General features: G+C 40.4%; 5 protein-coding genes across 6 annotated transcripts; 3 read left to right on the forward strand and 2 right to left on the reverse strand.

The window, feature by feature from the left end:
- Positions 1 to 190: 190 nt before the first annotated feature.
- LOC9312654 (brefeldin A-inhibited guanine nucleotide-exchange protein 2) lies at positions 191 to 7354 on the forward strand. The gene is made up of 11 exons (XM_021025481.1): positions 191 to 1643; positions 1772 to 2089; positions 2190 to 2535; positions 2638 to 3060; positions 3167 to 3459; positions 3604 to 3877; positions 4107 to 4606; positions 4728 to 5049; positions 5144 to 5525; positions 5637 to 6334; positions 6570 to 7354. Exons 1-11 carry the CDS (start codon positions 439 to 441, stop codon positions 7188 to 7190), a joined length of 5382 nt encoding a protein of 1793 aa, XP_020881140.1. The 5' UTR covers positions 191 to 438; the 3' UTR covers positions 7191 to 7354.
- Positions 7355 to 8363: 1009 nt separating this feature from the next.
- On the forward strand, positions 8364 to 10132 carry LOC9312655 (AT-hook motif nuclear-localized protein 18). Its single transcript, XM_021025485.1, has one exon. It carries the CDS (start codon positions 9203 to 9205, stop codon positions 10031 to 10033), a length of 831 nt encoding a protein of 276 aa, XP_020881144.1. The 5' UTR covers positions 8364 to 9202; the 3' UTR covers positions 10034 to 10132.
- Positions 10133 to 10864: 732 nt separating this feature from the next.
- LOC9312656 (4-hydroxy-tetrahydrodipicolinate synthase 1, chloroplastic) lies at positions 10865 to 12858 on the forward strand. Of its 2 annotated transcripts, none has more exons than XM_021025483.1 (3): positions 10865 to 11277; positions 11593 to 11676; positions 11770 to 12858. In XM_021025483.1, the coding sequence occupies exons 1-3, from the start codon at positions 11192 to 11194 to the stop codon at positions 12695 to 12697; spliced, it is 1098 nt and encodes a 365-aa protein (XP_020881142.1). In that variant the 5' UTR covers positions 10865 to 11191; the 3' UTR covers positions 12698 to 12858. The 2 variants fall into 2 exon arrangements, with proteins under 2 accessions (XP_020881142.1, XP_020881143.1); XM_021025484.1 differs by having other exon boundaries at positions 10939 to 11277; positions 11596 to 11676.
- A 188-nt stretch (positions 12859 to 13046) lies between these two features.
- Positions 13047 to 14020, reverse strand: LOC9312657 (protein LITTLE ZIPPER 2). Its single transcript, XM_002878306.2, has 2 exons — positions 13488 to 14020; positions 13047 to 13384 (listed from the first exon to the last, which is right to left on the reverse strand). Exons 1-2 carry the CDS (start codon positions 13610 to 13612, stop codon positions 13192 to 13194), a joined length of 318 nt encoding a protein of 105 aa, XP_002878352.1. The 5' UTR covers positions 13613 to 14020; the 3' UTR covers positions 13047 to 13191.
- A 1521-nt stretch (positions 14021 to 15541) lies between these two features.
- Positions 15542 to 17456, reverse strand: LOC9314421 (fasciclin-like arabinogalactan protein 10). The gene has a single exon (XM_021024761.1). It carries the CDS (start codon positions 17053 to 17055, stop codon positions 15781 to 15783), a length of 1275 nt encoding a protein of 424 aa, XP_020880420.1. The 5' UTR covers positions 17056 to 17456; the 3' UTR covers positions 15542 to 15780.
- Between the last annotated feature and the right edge of the window lie 9 nt (positions 17457 to 17465).

Consider the following 17465-nt stretch of genomic DNA (forward strand, 5'->3'; position numbering starts at 1 on the left):
CGTATGGTTTGGGAAATACAGTAAAAAGTACACCAGACCGGGAACAGGCTACGAATTTCCCGGCGATCAACAGCTCAGAAACGTAGTGATGTGTGAATTGTGTAAGTGTCGAAATTGGTTTTCGAATTTCACTTAAATTACAGAGTGGCCCTCTAAGTCCAGTGTCAACTGAAGGGTATTTCGGTCATATAATAGTGAAATTCTCATTTCGAATGGCAGAAAAATCAAACTGCGACGACGCGATCTGAAGTTTCGTCTCATCTACCTCTTTGCTCTGTACCCTGCAATTTCCTTTTTTGCAGCGGTTTGAGTCAGACTCGTTGACCCTACTCGGATCGGACTCAGAGCTCCGACGCAATTCCGTGAAGAGACTGTTTCGTTCCTGTTGGTCTATTGTTCTAGATCTGTGAGTCGCTGAGCTCGCCGTGAAAATTGGGAATGGCTTCCTCGGAAGCTGATTCCCGATTGAGTCGAGTCGTAACACCAGCTTTAGAGAAGATCGTCAAGAACGCGTCGTGGCGTAAACACTCGAAGCTCGCAAACGAATGCAAAGCTGTTATCGAGCGGCTAAATTCGCTGCAGAAATCACCACCTCCTTCGTCCTCTGCTGCTGCTGACTCCGAGCCTGATTCCTCTGTTCCCGGTCCACTTAACGACGGTGGTTCGATCGAGTACTCGCTCGCCGATTCTGAATTCATCTTCAGCCCTCTGATCAATGCCTGTGGTACTGGCCTCGCCAAGATCATCGAACCTGCTATTGACTGCATTCAGAAGCTTATCGCGCATGGCTACATTCGTGGTGAATCGGACCCGTCCGGTGGAGCGGAGTCCCTTCTCCTTTTTAAATTGATCGAGTCCGTTTGTAAATGCCATGATTTGGGAGACGAATCCATTGAATTGCCTGTGTTAAAGACTATGTTATCTGCCATTAACTCCATCTCGCTGCGGATCCATGGCGAATGCTTGCTCATGATTGTACGAACTTGCTACGACATTTACTTGGGAAGCAAAAACGTGGTGAATCAGACGACTGCCAAGGCTTCGCTGATCCAGATACTGGTGATTGTTTTCCGGAGAATGGAGGCGGATTCGTCAACAGTTCCAATTCAGCCGATCGTAGTGGCTGAGCTCATGGAGCCACTCGAAAAATCAGATGCGGATGGGACAATGACAAAGTTTGTGCAGGGTTTTATCACGAAAATCATGCAAGATATTGACGGCGTGTTGAACCCGACAATGCCAGGATCAGGATCAGGATCAGGCTCCGGGGGCCAAGATGGGGTATATGGGACTACCACAGTGGTGACTACGAATCCTACGGATTTGTTGGACTCCACTGATAAGGACATGTTGGACGCTAAGTATTGGGAGATCAGTATGTACAAGTCAGCTCTAGAGGGAAGGAAGGGGGAGCTAGTAGACGGAGACGTTGAGAGAGATGATGATGATTTAGAAGTTCAGATTGAGAATAAGCTGCGGAGAGATGCCTTGATGGTTTTCAGGGCGCTGTGTAAGCTCTCCATGAAGGCGCCTCCAAAGGAGTCTTCGACAGATCCGCAGTCAATGAGAGGGAAGATTCTGGCTCTTGAGCTGTTGAAGATCTTGTTGGAAAATGCTGGAGCTGTCTTTAGGACCAGCGAGAGGTATGTTCTTGTAACTAGAATGTCTGCATACCTCATCTGCTCTTGTTTGAGTATGTAAGGGCAAATCCACTGTATGAAGAGAAGTCATATTTGTATTCTACTGATGAGTTGCCATCTCTGCTGAACAGGTTTTCACGTGATATCAAACGGTATTTGTGTTTGTCGTTGTTGAAGAACAGCGCTTCTACTCTTATGATTATCTTCCAGCTCTCTTGCTCTATTTTCATTAGTCTGGTTGCAAGATTCCGGGCTGGATTAAAGGCCGAAATTGGAGTTTTCTTCCCAATGATTGTTCTTAGAGTTGTGGAGAATGTAGCTCAACCTAATTTTCAACAGAAGATGATTGTTCTTCGGTTTCTTGACAAGCTTTGTTTGGATTCCCAAATCCTAGTTGATATTTTCTTGAACTACGATTGTGATGTGAATTCATCAAATATTTTTGAGAGGTATGTTATGTGCCTTGATGCTTTGCTGTTCAGAGTTTAAGTTTTTATGAGGTGGAAGTTCTTTGCGTAATTTATGTTTCCTCTGCATGATCATGTTTAGGATGGTCAATGGTCTCCTTAAAACGGCTCAAGGGGTTACTCCTGGTACAGCTACAACGTTGTTACCACCTCAGGAGGCAGCGACGAAACTTGAAGCCATGAAATGCCTAGTAGCCATATTGAAATCAATGGGAGATTGGTTGAACAAGCAGTTGCGCCTGCCAGTTTCTAATTCATTGAATAAATCTGAAGCAGTTGAGATCGATCTGGGACCCGGAAGTCCCCAATTGGCTAATGGAAATGCTGATGAGACTGCTGACAAATCAGATTCCTATTCTGATTCTTCAGGAGGTACATCAGATGCTCTAGCTATCGAGCAGCGCCGGGCTTACAAACTCGAACTTCAGGTAAGAACGTAAAGATGTTTGGGTGTTATGCAATTTATTGAAATAAGTGACAATTTATAATTGTTCTGTGGTCGTTAATCCTAACTTAAATGTTTGTCCCAGGAAGGTATTTCTCTTTTTAATCGGAAGCCAACTAAAGGTATTGAGTTTCTCATCAACGCGGGTAAGGTGGGTGAATCTCCTGAAGAAATAGCAGGTTTTCTCAAAGATGCGTCAGGGTTAAATAAAACTTTGATAGGTGATTATCTTGGAGAAAGAGAAGATTTACCTCTCAAGGTGATGCATGCATATGTGGATTCTTTTGATTTCCAAGGAATGGAATTTGATGAGGCAATTAGAACCTTTCTTGAAGGTTTTAAGCTGCCAGGAGAAGCACAAAAGATTGATCGAATCATGGAAAAGTTTGCTGAACGTTACTGCAAGTGTAATTCTAAGGTGTTTACTAGCGCAGATACAGCTTATGTTCTTGCATATTCTGTGATCATGCTCAATACTGATGCCCACAACCCCATGGTGAAGAACAAGGTTTGCTTCATTCATTGTCTAGGATAATACAGTTATTGTGGAAGTTTTAGGTAAAATGTTAATGACGTTCTTTGTGCATTTTTTTTTTCTCTTGGAACATATATAGATGTCTGCTGATGACTTTATCAGAAACAATCGTGGAATAGACGACGGAAAAGATTTACCTGCGGACTACATGAGATCGCTGTATGAAAGGATAACAAAGCATGAGATAAAGATGAAAGAAGATGATTTACCTTTGCAACAGAAACAGCACGCAAACTCAAACAAAATGCTTGGTTTGGATGGTATATTAAACATAGTGATCCGTAAGCAATGGGGAGATTCATATGCGGAAACAAGTGATGATCTGATGAAGCATATGCAAGAGCAATTTAAGGAAAAAGCTCGTAAATCAGAGTAAGATCACTCACTCTTACTTGCATCATACTAAGTCTCACAGAGACTTAGTATTCATTTCAACTCAGAACTACTCTCCTGAACTGTTTCATCTCTTGGGCATCTTTTAGCTGATACAGTATTTGAATTGACTTGAGTTTTCAGGTCAACCTACTATGCTGCTACAGATGTGGTTATTCTCAGATTTATGATTGAGGCTTGTTGGGCTCCTATGCTTGCTGCATTCAGTGTGCCGCTAGACCAGAGTGATGATTTGATAGTGATCAACATATGTCTTGAAGGCTTCCACCATGCAATCCATGCCACTTCGTTGATGTCAATGAAGACCCATAGAGATGCTTTTGTGACTTCACTAGCGAAGTTCACTTCACTTCACTCCCCAGCTGATATCAAGCAGAGAAATATCGAAGCCATTAAGGTTGGTATTCTACTTCATTAAGGTTTATGTGATTGTTGTATATACTAGTTCCGCTCCCTCGCTGTACCAAAAAAACATGATATGTATCTTGAGTATACTTTCCCCATCTGACCTCGTTCTCAGTCCATTCCTTGTCACCTTTTATGTCGATGATATATTCCTGATCTCACTGTCGCCTTTTCCCCTTTAAACTTGTCTGGATCCCACATTAATATTGGTTGTTTTCCAGGCGATTCTCAGACTTGCTGATGAAGAGGGCAACTATTTGCAAGATGCCTGGGAGCATATTCTAACTTGTGTTTCCCGTTTTGAGCAACTACATCTCTTGGGAGAAGGTGCTCCTCCAGATGCCACTTTTTTTGCTTCCAAGCAAAATGAGTCAGAGAAATCAAAGCAACCCAAACAATATATACTTCCTGTTCTGAAAAGGAAGGGTCCTGGGAAAAGTCAATATGCAGCTACAGGTGTCTTGAGGGGTTCATACGACAGCATGAGTCTTGGCGGAAAAGGTTCTAAGAACGTGAGACAAGAACAAATGAGCAGTATAGTCTCAAATTTGAACTTGTTGGAGCAGGTTGGTGAAATGAATCAAATATTTTCTCAGAGTCAGAAACTAAACAGTGAAGCTATAATAGACTTTGTTAAAGCTCTCTGCAAAGTTTCTATGGATGAGTTGCGGTCTCCTTCTAATCCACGCGTTTTTAGCCTCACGAAGATTGTTGAGATAGCGTAAGAATCGCCTAGTTTCTTTCCTCTTTTTTCTCTCATATACTGCATATAAGAGACGTTCTGTGTTCTTAGCAACTTTAAGTATATAGTCTGACAATTTTCTGTTTGTAATTGGTGACAGGCATTATAACATGAACCGCATAAGGCTTGTTTGGTCAAGCATCTGGCAAGTTCTATCGGGTTTCTTTGTGACCATTGGATGCTCAGAGAATCTTTCTATTGCAATATTTGCAATGGATTCTCTGCGCCAGTTGTCAATGAAATTCCTGGAACGGGAGGAGTTGGCTAATTACAACTTCCAAAACGAGTTTATGACACCTTTTGTCATCGTTATGCGTAGAAGTAATGATGTTGAGATCAGAGAACTTATCATCCGGTGTGTTTCTCAGATGGTATTGTCGCGTGTAAATAATGTTAAGTCAGGATGGAAAAGCATGTTCATGGTAGGCATTTATTGTACTTCTCTGGTAACCACATTAATTCAACAAGTTTTTGGTTCACTCATGTGTCCTCACAATATGTTTTCTTTCTTTACAGGTTTTTACCACAGCGGCGTATGATGACCACAAAAACATTGTGTTTTTGTCCTTTGAAATTATCGAGAAGATTATTCGAGAATATTTCCCATACATCACTGAGACAGAAACCACCACTTTTACAGATTGTGTGAATTGCCTAGTTGCATTCACCAATAACAGATTTAGCAAGGATATCAGTCTCAGTTCTATAGCTTTCCTCCGATATTGTGCAACAAAGCTTGCAGAAGGAGATCTTAACTCGCTATCAACAAACAAAGACAAGGAAAATTCTGGAAAGATTCCTCAGTCATCTCTCCACAGTGGAAAAAGTGGGAAACAAGAGAACGGAGAGATTGTAAACAACAATAATCATCTCTACTTTTGGTTTCCCTTACTATCAGGTATAACATGAAATTAAATAATCTCTACATTAGGCATTTTCTAACTACCTATTTTCGCTTTTAGTTGATGATTCTATTCATGTGTTTCACCTTCCTCTGTCTAATGTGCAGGCTTATCAGAGCTTAGTTTCGATCCAAGACCAGAAATCAGGAAAAGCGCACTACAGATTATGTTTGATACCTTACGCAACCACGGCCATTTATTTTCTCTACCATTATGGGAAAAAATATTCGAGTCTGTATTATTTCCTATATTCGATTACGTACGGCATTCTATTGATCCTTCTGGCGAAGACGAATCTGCTGATCAAGGAAGTTATGGTGGCGATGTGGATGAGCTAGATCATGATGCCTGGCTCTACGAGACCTGTACATTAGCACTACAGCTTGTAGTGGATCTCTTTGTCAAATTTTACACTACAGTCAATCCACTTCTAAAGAAAGTACTAATGCTTCTTGTGAGCTTCATAAAGAGACCTCACCAAAGCCTTGCAGGGATTGGTATTGCTGCGTTTGTTCGTCTGATGAGCGATGCTGATGGCTTGTTCTCTGAAGAAAAGTGGTTAGAGGTGGTGTCAGCTTTAAAAGAAGCGGCAAAAACAACTTGCCCAGATTTTTCGTATTTCCTTAGCGAAGAATTTGTAGAAAGAAGCCAGAGAAATGCTCTCAACATTCAGAACAGTAATGCTGAGTCTGCTGCTCCAACTGCTACCGATGGTAATGAAGAGAGTCAGAGAACAGCAACCCATCTTTACGCCTCTATCTCTGATGCTAAGTGCCGAGCCGCTGTTCAACTTTTGTTGATCCAGGTTAGTTCTTCTCAAGCCTTACGTTTATGTATTATAAAATATGTGTGTTCCTTTCAATTGGACCGACAACCGACAACTTCTATATTCTTTAATCGAATGTTCTTTTGTAAATTGTTAACTCAAAATGCAAACGCAAACAGAAGGAGAAACTCAGGGGTCTTTTCCGTTAATGATTTTCCAAAAAAAAATATATGCAATTTTGTTGTTGTTGTAGTAATGTTTCTACTTTTTTCAGGCTGTGATGGAGATTTACAACATGTACAGACCTCAGCTTTCAGCGATAAACACATTAGTCCTCTTAGATGCATTGCACGGTGTAGCTTTACATGCTCACGGAATAAACAGTAACACAATACTTCGTTCAAGACTACAAGAGCTAGGACCCATGACACAGATGCAAGATCCTCCACTACTTCGTCTCGAAAACGAGTCTTACCAAATCTGCCTGACATTCTTACAGAATCTTGTTGCAGACAAAACCAAAAAAGAAGAAGAAGAAGAGGAAATAGAATCACTTCTAGTCAACATCTGTCAAGAAGTTCTCAACTTCTACATCGAGACTTCTGCTTCTGCGAAAAAACAACAATCAGAATCATCAAGGGCCAGCGAATACCGATGGAGAATACCTTTGGGATCAGGAAAACGAAGAGAACTAGCAGCAAGAGCTCCTCTTATAGTTGCAACACTTCAAGCAATATGTACATTAGAAGAGGCATCATTTGAGAAGAACCTGAAATGTCTATTTCCACTTCTGGCTAGCTTGATTAGCTGCGAACACGGGTCTAACGAGGTTCAGACTGCTCTTGCTGACATGCTTGGCTTATCGGTTGGCCCGGTTTTACTCCAGTGGTGCTGATTTTTGCTCTCTTTTCTTTTTGGCTTTCGTCTTTCACTTTGGCTTGTGATGTTAATGCTTGCCTTTATAGAGTTCTCTTTTTAATTCATAGCGGTTCTATATAACACTCGTTTAATGGACTTGATGGGCTTAAACTTCTCGTAAGCCCAATATTTGCAAGCTAACTCTTCAGGCACTTTTGGTGGTCTCCAAGACTACGTCGCCGTATTTGTCCTTAGGGGGAGTGATTTTTCATTTTTCCAAAGTTCTAATTGGGTAAATCCGTGGAACAAGTCTCAAGTAAGGCATTTGTGAACGTTGCATCATTAACACAATCTCAAAGGCGAGGTTTGAAGCCTATTTCGAGAAAATTAGTCAAGTCTTGCATAATATTAAATTGATAACTTTAGGCTAGTCTTCACTACCACACATTTAAAAGCTATCAACGAATAACGAGTGATTTCAGGACCGTGATTTATTTACAGTAAAATTCGTCACGTCACACGTGCCGACGTGCGTGCTTTGACATGGGCGAATTAATGGTATATACTTTAAACAAAATCTCCCAAAGAACGATGAACATTAATGAGCAACTACCACAAATTACTTAACAAACAGCAGAGCCAAATTAATGCTCAGCTATTCTCAATTTTCTTTAAATGTCCAATATAAAGCATAACATGTTCACTAGCCATATTTGAGTGATTATGATCATTATTAAACAGTATTGTGTATGCTATAGTAAGTATTAGTACATGATGTTGCATTAGATTGCATGGGTTTCAGAGCCATATGTGCCTATAATCACTACTAGGCTCTCTAACAAATAAATACAAAACCTGAACCGGTCGGGTAAGTGAGTGGGTGGGTGTGTGAACATAGATGGATTGAAGGAATCACGCTCACACGCCGTGGTTCCTTTTAGACGCAGCTTCTCTTCTTCATAATCCTAATCGGTCAAACACATTCGCACACAATCCAAATCCACTCACTTTTGACAAGTGTCGTCCGGAATTGACTTGAGAGTGTTGCTAAAAGGAGAACTGCTAAAATCACCTGGTTATACTATATAAATTCAAATTTCAAAAAATGAAAAGAAAAAAATCTTCACGCGTGCGTCAGAAGGCATTGCACGTGTGGACTGACACCTAGCATTTGCTGTCTCCAACCCCATCCTTTTTTTTTGTATTTCCATAAGGTTTTTGGTATTATAAGGGATTAGCATTTCAATTATACATGCACATATTTATAGGTCGGATTCTGACATAAATTTACAATGACAAAGACTACAAATCGATAAATCAATGAGTATAGACAGAAAGATATGTCTTATTTTCTTCTACTAATTAAAATAGCCAAAAGGGACTTAATGTAGTGTATAGAATGGTAAATTATGAGTAGTTAAATATCCCACAAGACACGGTCTAACTCGTTGTGTTTTGTAATCTGACTTCATTAGTGTTGTTTGGATCCCAATCCAATTCCCCATGTCCGGCACATGCTTGCCTTTCACAGTTTCACGCGCATTCAAATCTTTCCTTTTTTCATAAATTTCCCCATCACGGTTAACGGTAATTCGTTGGTGTATCTTTTCAATAAACACCTGTTTGTTTGTTATATTGCTTCGTATTTTCACTTTTTTATTCAACTCTTTGTTTTCCTTGAACTTCACACTTCAAAAGACCAAAACTAGTGGAACCCAAATTCCGCACCATGGGGGCATGCTCTTGTGTTATTGCCAAAACAGAACCCATCATCCTTCTGATTTTTTTACCTTAAGCCACAACCTAAACCCTAAACCTCCATATCTCAAACCCTCCTCTCTCCTACAAGTATCACTACTTCACTTCCACTTTTCATTGATCTCATCTTCTAAGCCCTAACTATATGTATATATAAATAACTCTATCTTTGATTCATTTTAACTTCTTTCAAATCTAATCAACCTAGCTGAAAGCCTTCTTTTTCCCTATCTTGACGACTAACTTTTAGCGAATCAGAAGAGGAACTTAGTTTGTTTTTTTAAAGAAGAAATGGATGAGGTCTCTCGTTCTCATCCACCGCATTTTTTATCAAGTGATCTTCATCACTATCACCATCAAAACGCTGGACTAAAACGCGACAGAGAAGAAGACGATGTTGAACCCAACAACGACTACTCTAATTCCTCCGGCAAAGACCAAGACACTACTCCTTCAGAAGGAGGGAATATCAAGAAGAGGAGACCACGTGGAAGACCCGCAGGTTCCAAAAACAAACCCAAAGCACCGATCATAGTCACTCGCGACTCTGCGAACGCCTTCAGATGCCACGTCATGGAGATAACCAACGGCTGCGATGTAATGGAAAGCTTAGCCGTCTTCGCTAGACGCCGTCAGCGTGGCGTTTGCGTCTTGACTGGAAACGGCGCCGTTACAAACGTCACTGTTAGACAACCCGGCGGAGGCGTCGTTAGTTTACACGGACGGTTCGAGATTCTCTCTCTCTCGGGCTCGTTTCTTCCTCCACCGGCTCCACCGGCTGCGACTGGTTTAACGGTTTACTTAGCCGGTGGTCAAGGTCAAGTGATCGGAGGCAGTTTGGTGGGACCGCTTATGGCTTCAGGTCCGGTGGTGATTATGGCAGCTTCGTTTGGAAACGCAGCTTACGAGAGGCTGCAACTAGAGGAGGAGGAAACTGATAGAGAAATAGATGGAAACGCCAGTATGGCGGTTGGAACGCAAACGCAGAAACAGTTAATGCATGATGCGACATCGTTTGTACAAGGGTCACCGTCGAATTTAATCAACTCTGTTTCGTTGCCAAGTGAAGCTTATTGGGGAACGCAACGACCGTCTTTCCAAGATAATATCCTTATAATATAATTTTCGTTTTCTTATTTTTATTTTTACTTCTAAATTTTCTAAAGATTTTCCTAGGTTTTGATTCTAATGTTTGATCAATGCCTGAAAGGTTTTGGAAGATTTTCGATTGGATCAACAATGTGTGTTGTGAGTCGTGAGTGGAAACGCAATGGTCTGATCTCGGTTTGATCTTATATATATTAGGTAATTAGTGTTGGGCTTTTGAGTGTGAATATCCCGTAGACTAGATGTTTATATATCGTAGAAGTTGATTTCGAATGTTATCTTCATGTGTTTTCTGATAAATGATTATAGCTTGATCATAATTAAGAAGTTGGTATAGAATGCTTGAATATACACCCCCCTAAATATTTGTGCACAAGTAGCCCAAGAAAACAATTCATACGAAAAGTGCCTGCCAATGCAATCACTTTGTTTAATGGCACAAAACGTGGGAACAAGATGATTGCATTGACATACACTTTCCTTAAGACTTTTTACTTGAACTACTTTGCACAAACATGTATATTTTGTAATTTGTATATATATACACACACATACATAATGGTTATACACGCGAGTCAATATTTTGTGTGCTATAGTAGGATTTACATAACGAAAATTTCAATTCGTAAACTATAGAACAACAACATTATGAAAATAATGATTTTCCCCTGATTAACTTACAATTTTTTTTTAATCGAATCCTATCAGAATTCAGAAACATACTTAAAATCAAACAAATCTTTATTATTATCTAAACAAAATCGAACCATGCCGTTTAATATAGACAGACAAAGTCCAATCCCACGCGCATAAGGTATGCGTCATAATACAAGCGCGCGGAAACGAGTGTGGGCCGAATCTCAACCATCTTAAAGCCCAATTTAATGAGGAATTAAAGAAAGGGGAAGCCCTAAAGTGGCCTCCATGGTTCATCATCTTCTCTCCCGCCGCTTTCATTTCCTCCTTACAAAACCTATTTACTTTTGCCGGAATCTGACGTCAGCATGCCCTGCAAGCACTTCCAGAGCTCAATCGATCTTGACCTCGTTGCGACGTTTTCCGCTTCGATTATCGACAGTGTGCCCACTCTTATCATCACCGCCTACAACTGATTTTGTCTTCTTTCTCGTCGTTCGAATTTGATTCTACTACTGTTCCGATTGAATTTAAAAGATGGCAACTTTGAAAGGTTACGGCTTGATCTCCATTGACTCTGCCCTCCATTTTCCTCGCTCACATCAATTGGAGAGCTACAAGAGGTTGCTCTCTCTCTCACTTATCTATGCCTAATCTTATTGGGATTATAGTTACTGGTATTGGATTTCTTTTGGATAGCTCTCTAGTGTAATTGAAACTTTTGTCTCACCTAATGATCTCTGGAATTGAAAGTGTCAAAGATGATTATAACATAGGTAGAACAATGAATATACAGAGTTGGTTAGTAAAGCAATCATTATCTTTTTTGAAGAATCGGATTTATATCTGTTGATTGATTGGCTAGATTAATGCATTAATTGGTGTTTGTGAGAGATTGTCTTATGATCTCTGAGTGATTTATTTGCTCATCAAACCAGAAGGAATGCGAAATGGGTCTCTCCAAAAGCAGCTGTTGTACCTAACTTCCATCTTCCAATGCGCAGTCTCGAGGATAAAAACAGGTCTCGATTTTCGCATCTTCTTTTCCTTCTGATGTTTACTATTGTTTTTTGTTTGTTCAAGCTATCAGCTTTCTCTTTTTTTTTGGTTTGCAGGACAAACACAGACGACATTAGGTCACTTAGAGTGATCACAGCCATTAAGACACCGTATCTACCTGATGGAAGATTCGACCTCCAAGCGTACGATGACTTAGTCAACATGCAGATAGAAAACGGTGCTGAAGGTGTGATTGTTGGTGGTACAACCGGGGAAGGCCAATTGATGAGCTGGGATGAACACATAATGCTTATAGGCCACACGGTTAATTGTTTTGGCGGAAGAATCAAAGTCATTGGAAACACTGGAAGCAACTCTACTAGGGAAGCTATACATGCCACTGAGCAAGGATTCGCTGTGGGAATGCACGGGGCACTGCACATTAACCCTTACTATGGAAAAACATCCATTGAAGGCATGACCGCGCATTTTCAAACCGTTCTTCATATGGGACCGACGATTATTTACAATGTTCCTGGCCGAACGAGTCAAGATATACCTCCCCAGGTTATCTTTAAACTCTCCCGGAACCCTAATATGGCTGGGGTTAAGGAATGCGTTGGTAATAACCGTGTTGAAGAGTATACTGAGAATGGAATTGTCGTCTGGAGTGGAAATGATGATCAGTGCCATGATTCTAGATGGGATCACGGTGCAACTGGAGTGATATCGGTTACTAGCAATTTAGTTCCGGGTTTGATGAGGAAGTTGATGTTTGAAGGTAGAAACTCAGCGTTGAACTCAAAGCTTCTTCCTTTAATGGATTGGCTATTCCAAGAACCGAATCCGATTGGTGTTAACACTGCTTTGGCTCAGTTAGGAGTTGCGAGGCCGGTTTTTCGGTTACCTTATGTGCCATTGCCTCTATCCAAAAGGATTGAGTTCGTAAGGCTAGTGAAGGAAATCGGAAGGGAGCATTTTGTAGGAGACAGAGATGTTCAGGTACTTGATGATGATGACTTCATCTTAATCGGTCGATATTAGAGTCTCTTCCTTGAAGATTGGTTGTGTTTATACTCTCTTCGTTCAGTTATTAGTTATTGAGCTTATGAGAAATTTACAGATGGATCATAGAGTTGTTCTACTTGTTGTAATGTTTGGTCTGTTACTTTTGGTGATGAATCTGATGGCTTTTGCTTACTCTATCTCTCTCTCCCTCTCCTCTTTGAATGATTGTGTTTTGTCTTTGCATGTTTGGCTCTGTTATATGAAACGGCATGATGGTTGTCTGAGGTTTTGGTCGTCGGAAACATCGCTATCACGGATCGGGATAGTAAGCAACGAAAGTTTTTAGTTGAAAATGATCATGGATATGTATGTTAATACCTGTACATGAAAAAAAAAATCAAAACTTTGATAGAAAAGTAAATCACCCATCATAAATCATTAGTTTGATTTATTTATTTTATTTTAGAAGGTGGGAAAAGAAAAAGAAGAAGACGAGAAGAAACGTAATCAGGAAACAAGATTCACGAAGATCACAGAAGCAAGGAGGTGGCAACAGGGGAGGGTTTTGGATGAAGCAGAGCAAACAGAGCATTGTTTTCTTGGTGGAGAAGAAGAGCTTTCTTTTTTAAAGCTTCATTCTCTCGCATGATGCTTTGATTCGCTACGAAAAGCTTCAAGTTTCTCATCTCCATCACCTTCTGTTCCTTCAGTAATCTTCTTCTCCTGCTTCCAAAGAAAAAGAAAGTTCTGTTTTATAAAATTCAGAAAGCTAAAACTGAGTTAATGTGCTGAAGAAGCTTGATATATACGGAAGGTGAAACTGAACCTGGTGAGATTAAGGATACGAAGATGGGATTGTGTCTTAGATTTATGTTTGTTGTGGTACGAAGATGGTCTCATGGTTGGTGTGTGAGTGTCTGGGAATGGTGGCTCTGAAGATGTCAGACACATCTTCTTATGGTTTTATCCCACAGAAAGAACTGAGTAAACACAATGGAAGAGTAAGCTTTATATAGATGATCTATAAAGCTGTTGTGCCTTTTGAGATAGAGAGAGATGAATAAAGAAAAGGCTTTTGAAGGTAATGATGGCAAAAGGAAACTCATGATTATAGGAGGGGCCAGGGATGCATGAGTTCAGGACGAAGATGATGAAGAAGAAGACCAAAACAGACTCTCTTCTCTCTCCCAGACTCTCTATTTCTTGTTCTTGAGGGAATAGTTACTATACTAATAGAGGAAACTTAGTAGAAACACTTGAGAGGTACATACCTAAATCGACCATAACAAATAACAAATCATTCAATTTCATACTAATTGATTACTTTAGTTGTAATGATCAACTACAGAAAAATATCACATGAAATTTGGACCAACTACAATTTGATTTTTAAAAGTTATATTTTCTCCATAAGCAACTTTTATTTTCAAAAGAAAACTCCTTTGCCTTACTACCAAACCCATTTCAATGGTCGAAGTCTTGGATTTGCGGTTTGGCATCTCCTGTCCAAACCAGGTTTCCCTCATAATTGGGGTCTAATTTTAAGGAAAAAAACCTTGGTTCCAAAGAGACTTATATATCTTGTTCCTATGTAAAATCTAAGCATGTGATGACTAGTGAAAAAATATAATTGATCTCAAGGACTAGGACCACTATAAAACTCTTACTCATTTCTTGTGTTGATATTTTTTTGAGATGCAACCAAATTTGATAGACAAACAAAAAAAGAAATAAAGAAGGGTGAAGAAAACTAATACTACTAAAGACTAAATTGCAAATTGTAGGAGCTAGTCAACATCCGGAATTATTATCATGCTACAAAATGATCAAAGCTGTTATGATTCTATACCTACATTCTATACTATTTCTAGCCATTCTTAGAGTAGGCATTGTCTACCACAATCAAAGAGATGAAGTATATTCTTCATGTTATACAAGCTAGAGCATAAAAAAGAAGCACAAAAGAAGGATCAAAAATGGCCAAAGATTTACCACATAGATTGTGGGTAATTTCCGAAATTGCTACAATGATGAGTTTTGATGCATAGGAGTGGTCCATATCAAAATCACCACGCCCCTTCTTTACTGCAAGATGGTACCATATATGAATCCCTAGCTAGCGTAGAACTCCCATGCATAATGCGTCTCTATCTATAAACATTCAAATCTTTAATCATTTTGCTTAAATTGTCAACTACAAAAACATTAAAGATGTTATTAACAGTTTCACTGATTAAGCATCAAATTTGAACATTAAAAGAGAATTACCTAAAGGAATCTAGTTTTTCATATTAGAGCATTAGAAACAAAGCGGTGCATAAGACTGCACAAATCATAGTTATGATAAGCGATGTTATCAGCGAAGGAGACTATGCAACCCTTTGGATTTAGACTCAGATAGATGTTTTAGATAATAGCTCTGCATCAAGTGGCCGGTTCCTATGCAATATTATCTTTCATCTTCTACCTTCTCAGTTCTCACCAACATCAGACACCGTTTAAAACAAGGGAAAAGGCGGGGGACTTTGAAGTCCAAACCGTCTAAAATGAGTGTCGTCTATTAAAAAACGACAGGCTGTGTCGGTAAGGTGGGCTCTCTTGGGCTCTGAAGAATAGTTAATGGGCTTAGATTAAACAAAATCTTTTTAGGCAAAAGTGAATTTTCTATTTTTAAAGGACGTGTGGACCCGAAGAGACTCTTCGTTTTCTCTCCACGTGGGATTTCACAAGTTCAAGTTCCAACGGTCCATTTTTAGTTATTTATTTATTTTGGTGCAAAATTCCAACGGTCCATTAATCCACGCATTTAATATTACGACGTATAAGCGAAGTTTCTTAGCATAATTAGAGACCAAATTAAAAAGCAAGGAAGAACAAAACTGGAAAAGTACTAGTTAATTAGAAGATCTCGATATTTCAACACTACTACTACTACTACAAACGAACACACCAAAACAAAACGAAAACAATCATCCAAGCCTGAATTAACTAAAAAGATTAACTTAAACCTTAACACTCTAATCCCAGTCTTTAACAAACAGAATCACAAAAATAAAATAAAAATTAAAGAAGGGAGACAATGGCAGTCTTCGTAATTACGGGGAGTTGTAAGGTTTATTTTATGACAAGAGAGATGTGGCGGCAAGAGTGACCAATGCGGTGAACAACGCAGGAGCCGTCACGTGCAACGCCGCGTTTTTCGCATTACTGTTCTCTGAACTTGTCGGCGAGTCTGACGGGGCTCCTTCCGGCGAAGATTCATCCACCGGAGGTGCTGGCGGAGAAGCTGCGGTTGGAGAAGGTGCTTCAACTGGAGACGGTGCATTAGCCGGAGACGGTGTCGGTGCGCTCACTGGCTCCGGTGCCGGTGCAGGCGCCGGAGATGGAGATTTTCCGAAAAGCTCAGTGGGGAGGAGTACATTATCCACCGTGAATATCACGACAGGTGTCTCATCGACCACCGTGTCGGCGAGTCTCGACGGACCAACACCGGTATGGAGGATAACCTCGTCGCCAGAAGTTGACGTCGTTAAATCGTATTTACCGGCGCCGTTAGTGGCTAATGTGGAGATAGCGTCTTTGTTAGTCTTCAACGATCCTTTAGGTTTGTATTCAGCGAGGGCGTGATACTCTAGGAGCGAGACCACCTCAGCTTGCGTGAGGTTCGTCAGATCTGGTACACCTTTAGCTTTAAAGGCTTCATCGGACGGTGCAAAAACCGTCAAGCCTTTTTCAACGGTGGATTCGTAGGTTTTAAGAACACCACTCGATACGAGCAAATTCGCGAAGGTTTTGCAACCGGCTTTCTCGAGAAGTCCGGTGAGGTTGTTGACACCGCCGGAAGAAGGAGCAGCTGCGGTTAAGATTCCGGGAGCGATGATCGGAGCGTTGATTTCGAGGACGGAGATGTTGTAAGGGATTTGTTTAACGGATTTGGTGTAAGAAGAATCGAGCTTGGATCCAGGAGCGGCGGAGCCAAATCCGACTTTGCCTCCTTTGAGATCGGTGACGTTGACAAATCCTAGGTTTCCGGGAGCGTGTCCGGTGGTTTGGTAAAGCGTGGTGGTGAGAGTTGAGCCTTTAGCTAGCTGATGGAGTTTTAAAGGATCGTAGTAATCGAGGAGGACGAGGAGGCTGAGAGCATTTTTGACGACGGAGAGTGGATGTTTTCCGGCGAGGGAAGACATTGCGCCATTGTTGAGGACAAGGACGGTGATGGTAGTGCGGCTGTTGATTTCGTCGGCGAGCTTTGTCTGAGAAAGGTAGTTGTTGAATGAGGAATATTCCGGCGTATCAGAAAGGATTTGAGTGATGTTATGGCCGGAGACGGTATAAGCAACGGCGAGGAGAGATAAAGTGAATGCGAAGAGAGAGAAAGCTCGTGATACCGCCATTGGAATTTGGACGGTTAAGTCGAACTGTGGAGAAGTGAAAGTAAGAAGACAATTATGAGTGAGAAATGAAGTTATGTAATAAGAAGAAGAAGAGGTTAAATATTAACCATGGTTATACTAAAGAGTTAACTATGGTTAATATAAGAACACGTGCTTGCTTTTGCTAATAAGCCTAAAATCACGAAAATGGGCTTTGGGCTTCTTTTTGTATGGTTCGTCTTCCAAAAAGCAACCGTTATATCATTATCATCACTTTTTTAACGTCACCATTATGATTATCAGCTAGAGTTAACCATGGTCAACTAGCTTAACTAATTTGAGTTTATTTGTTGATGCTCATTAGATAATCATCCAAAATTTTGTAAAAGGCACTCAGATAAAAAAAAGGATTCAGATATTTTACTTGCAAT

The sequence above is a fragment of the Arabidopsis lyrata genome, assembly GCF_000004255.2.
Source record: "Arabidopsis lyrata subsp. lyrata unplaced genomic scaffold ARALYscaffold_5, whole genome shotgun sequence".
NCBI lineage: Eukaryota > Viridiplantae > Streptophyta > Magnoliopsida > Brassicales > Brassicaceae > Arabidopsis > Arabidopsis lyrata.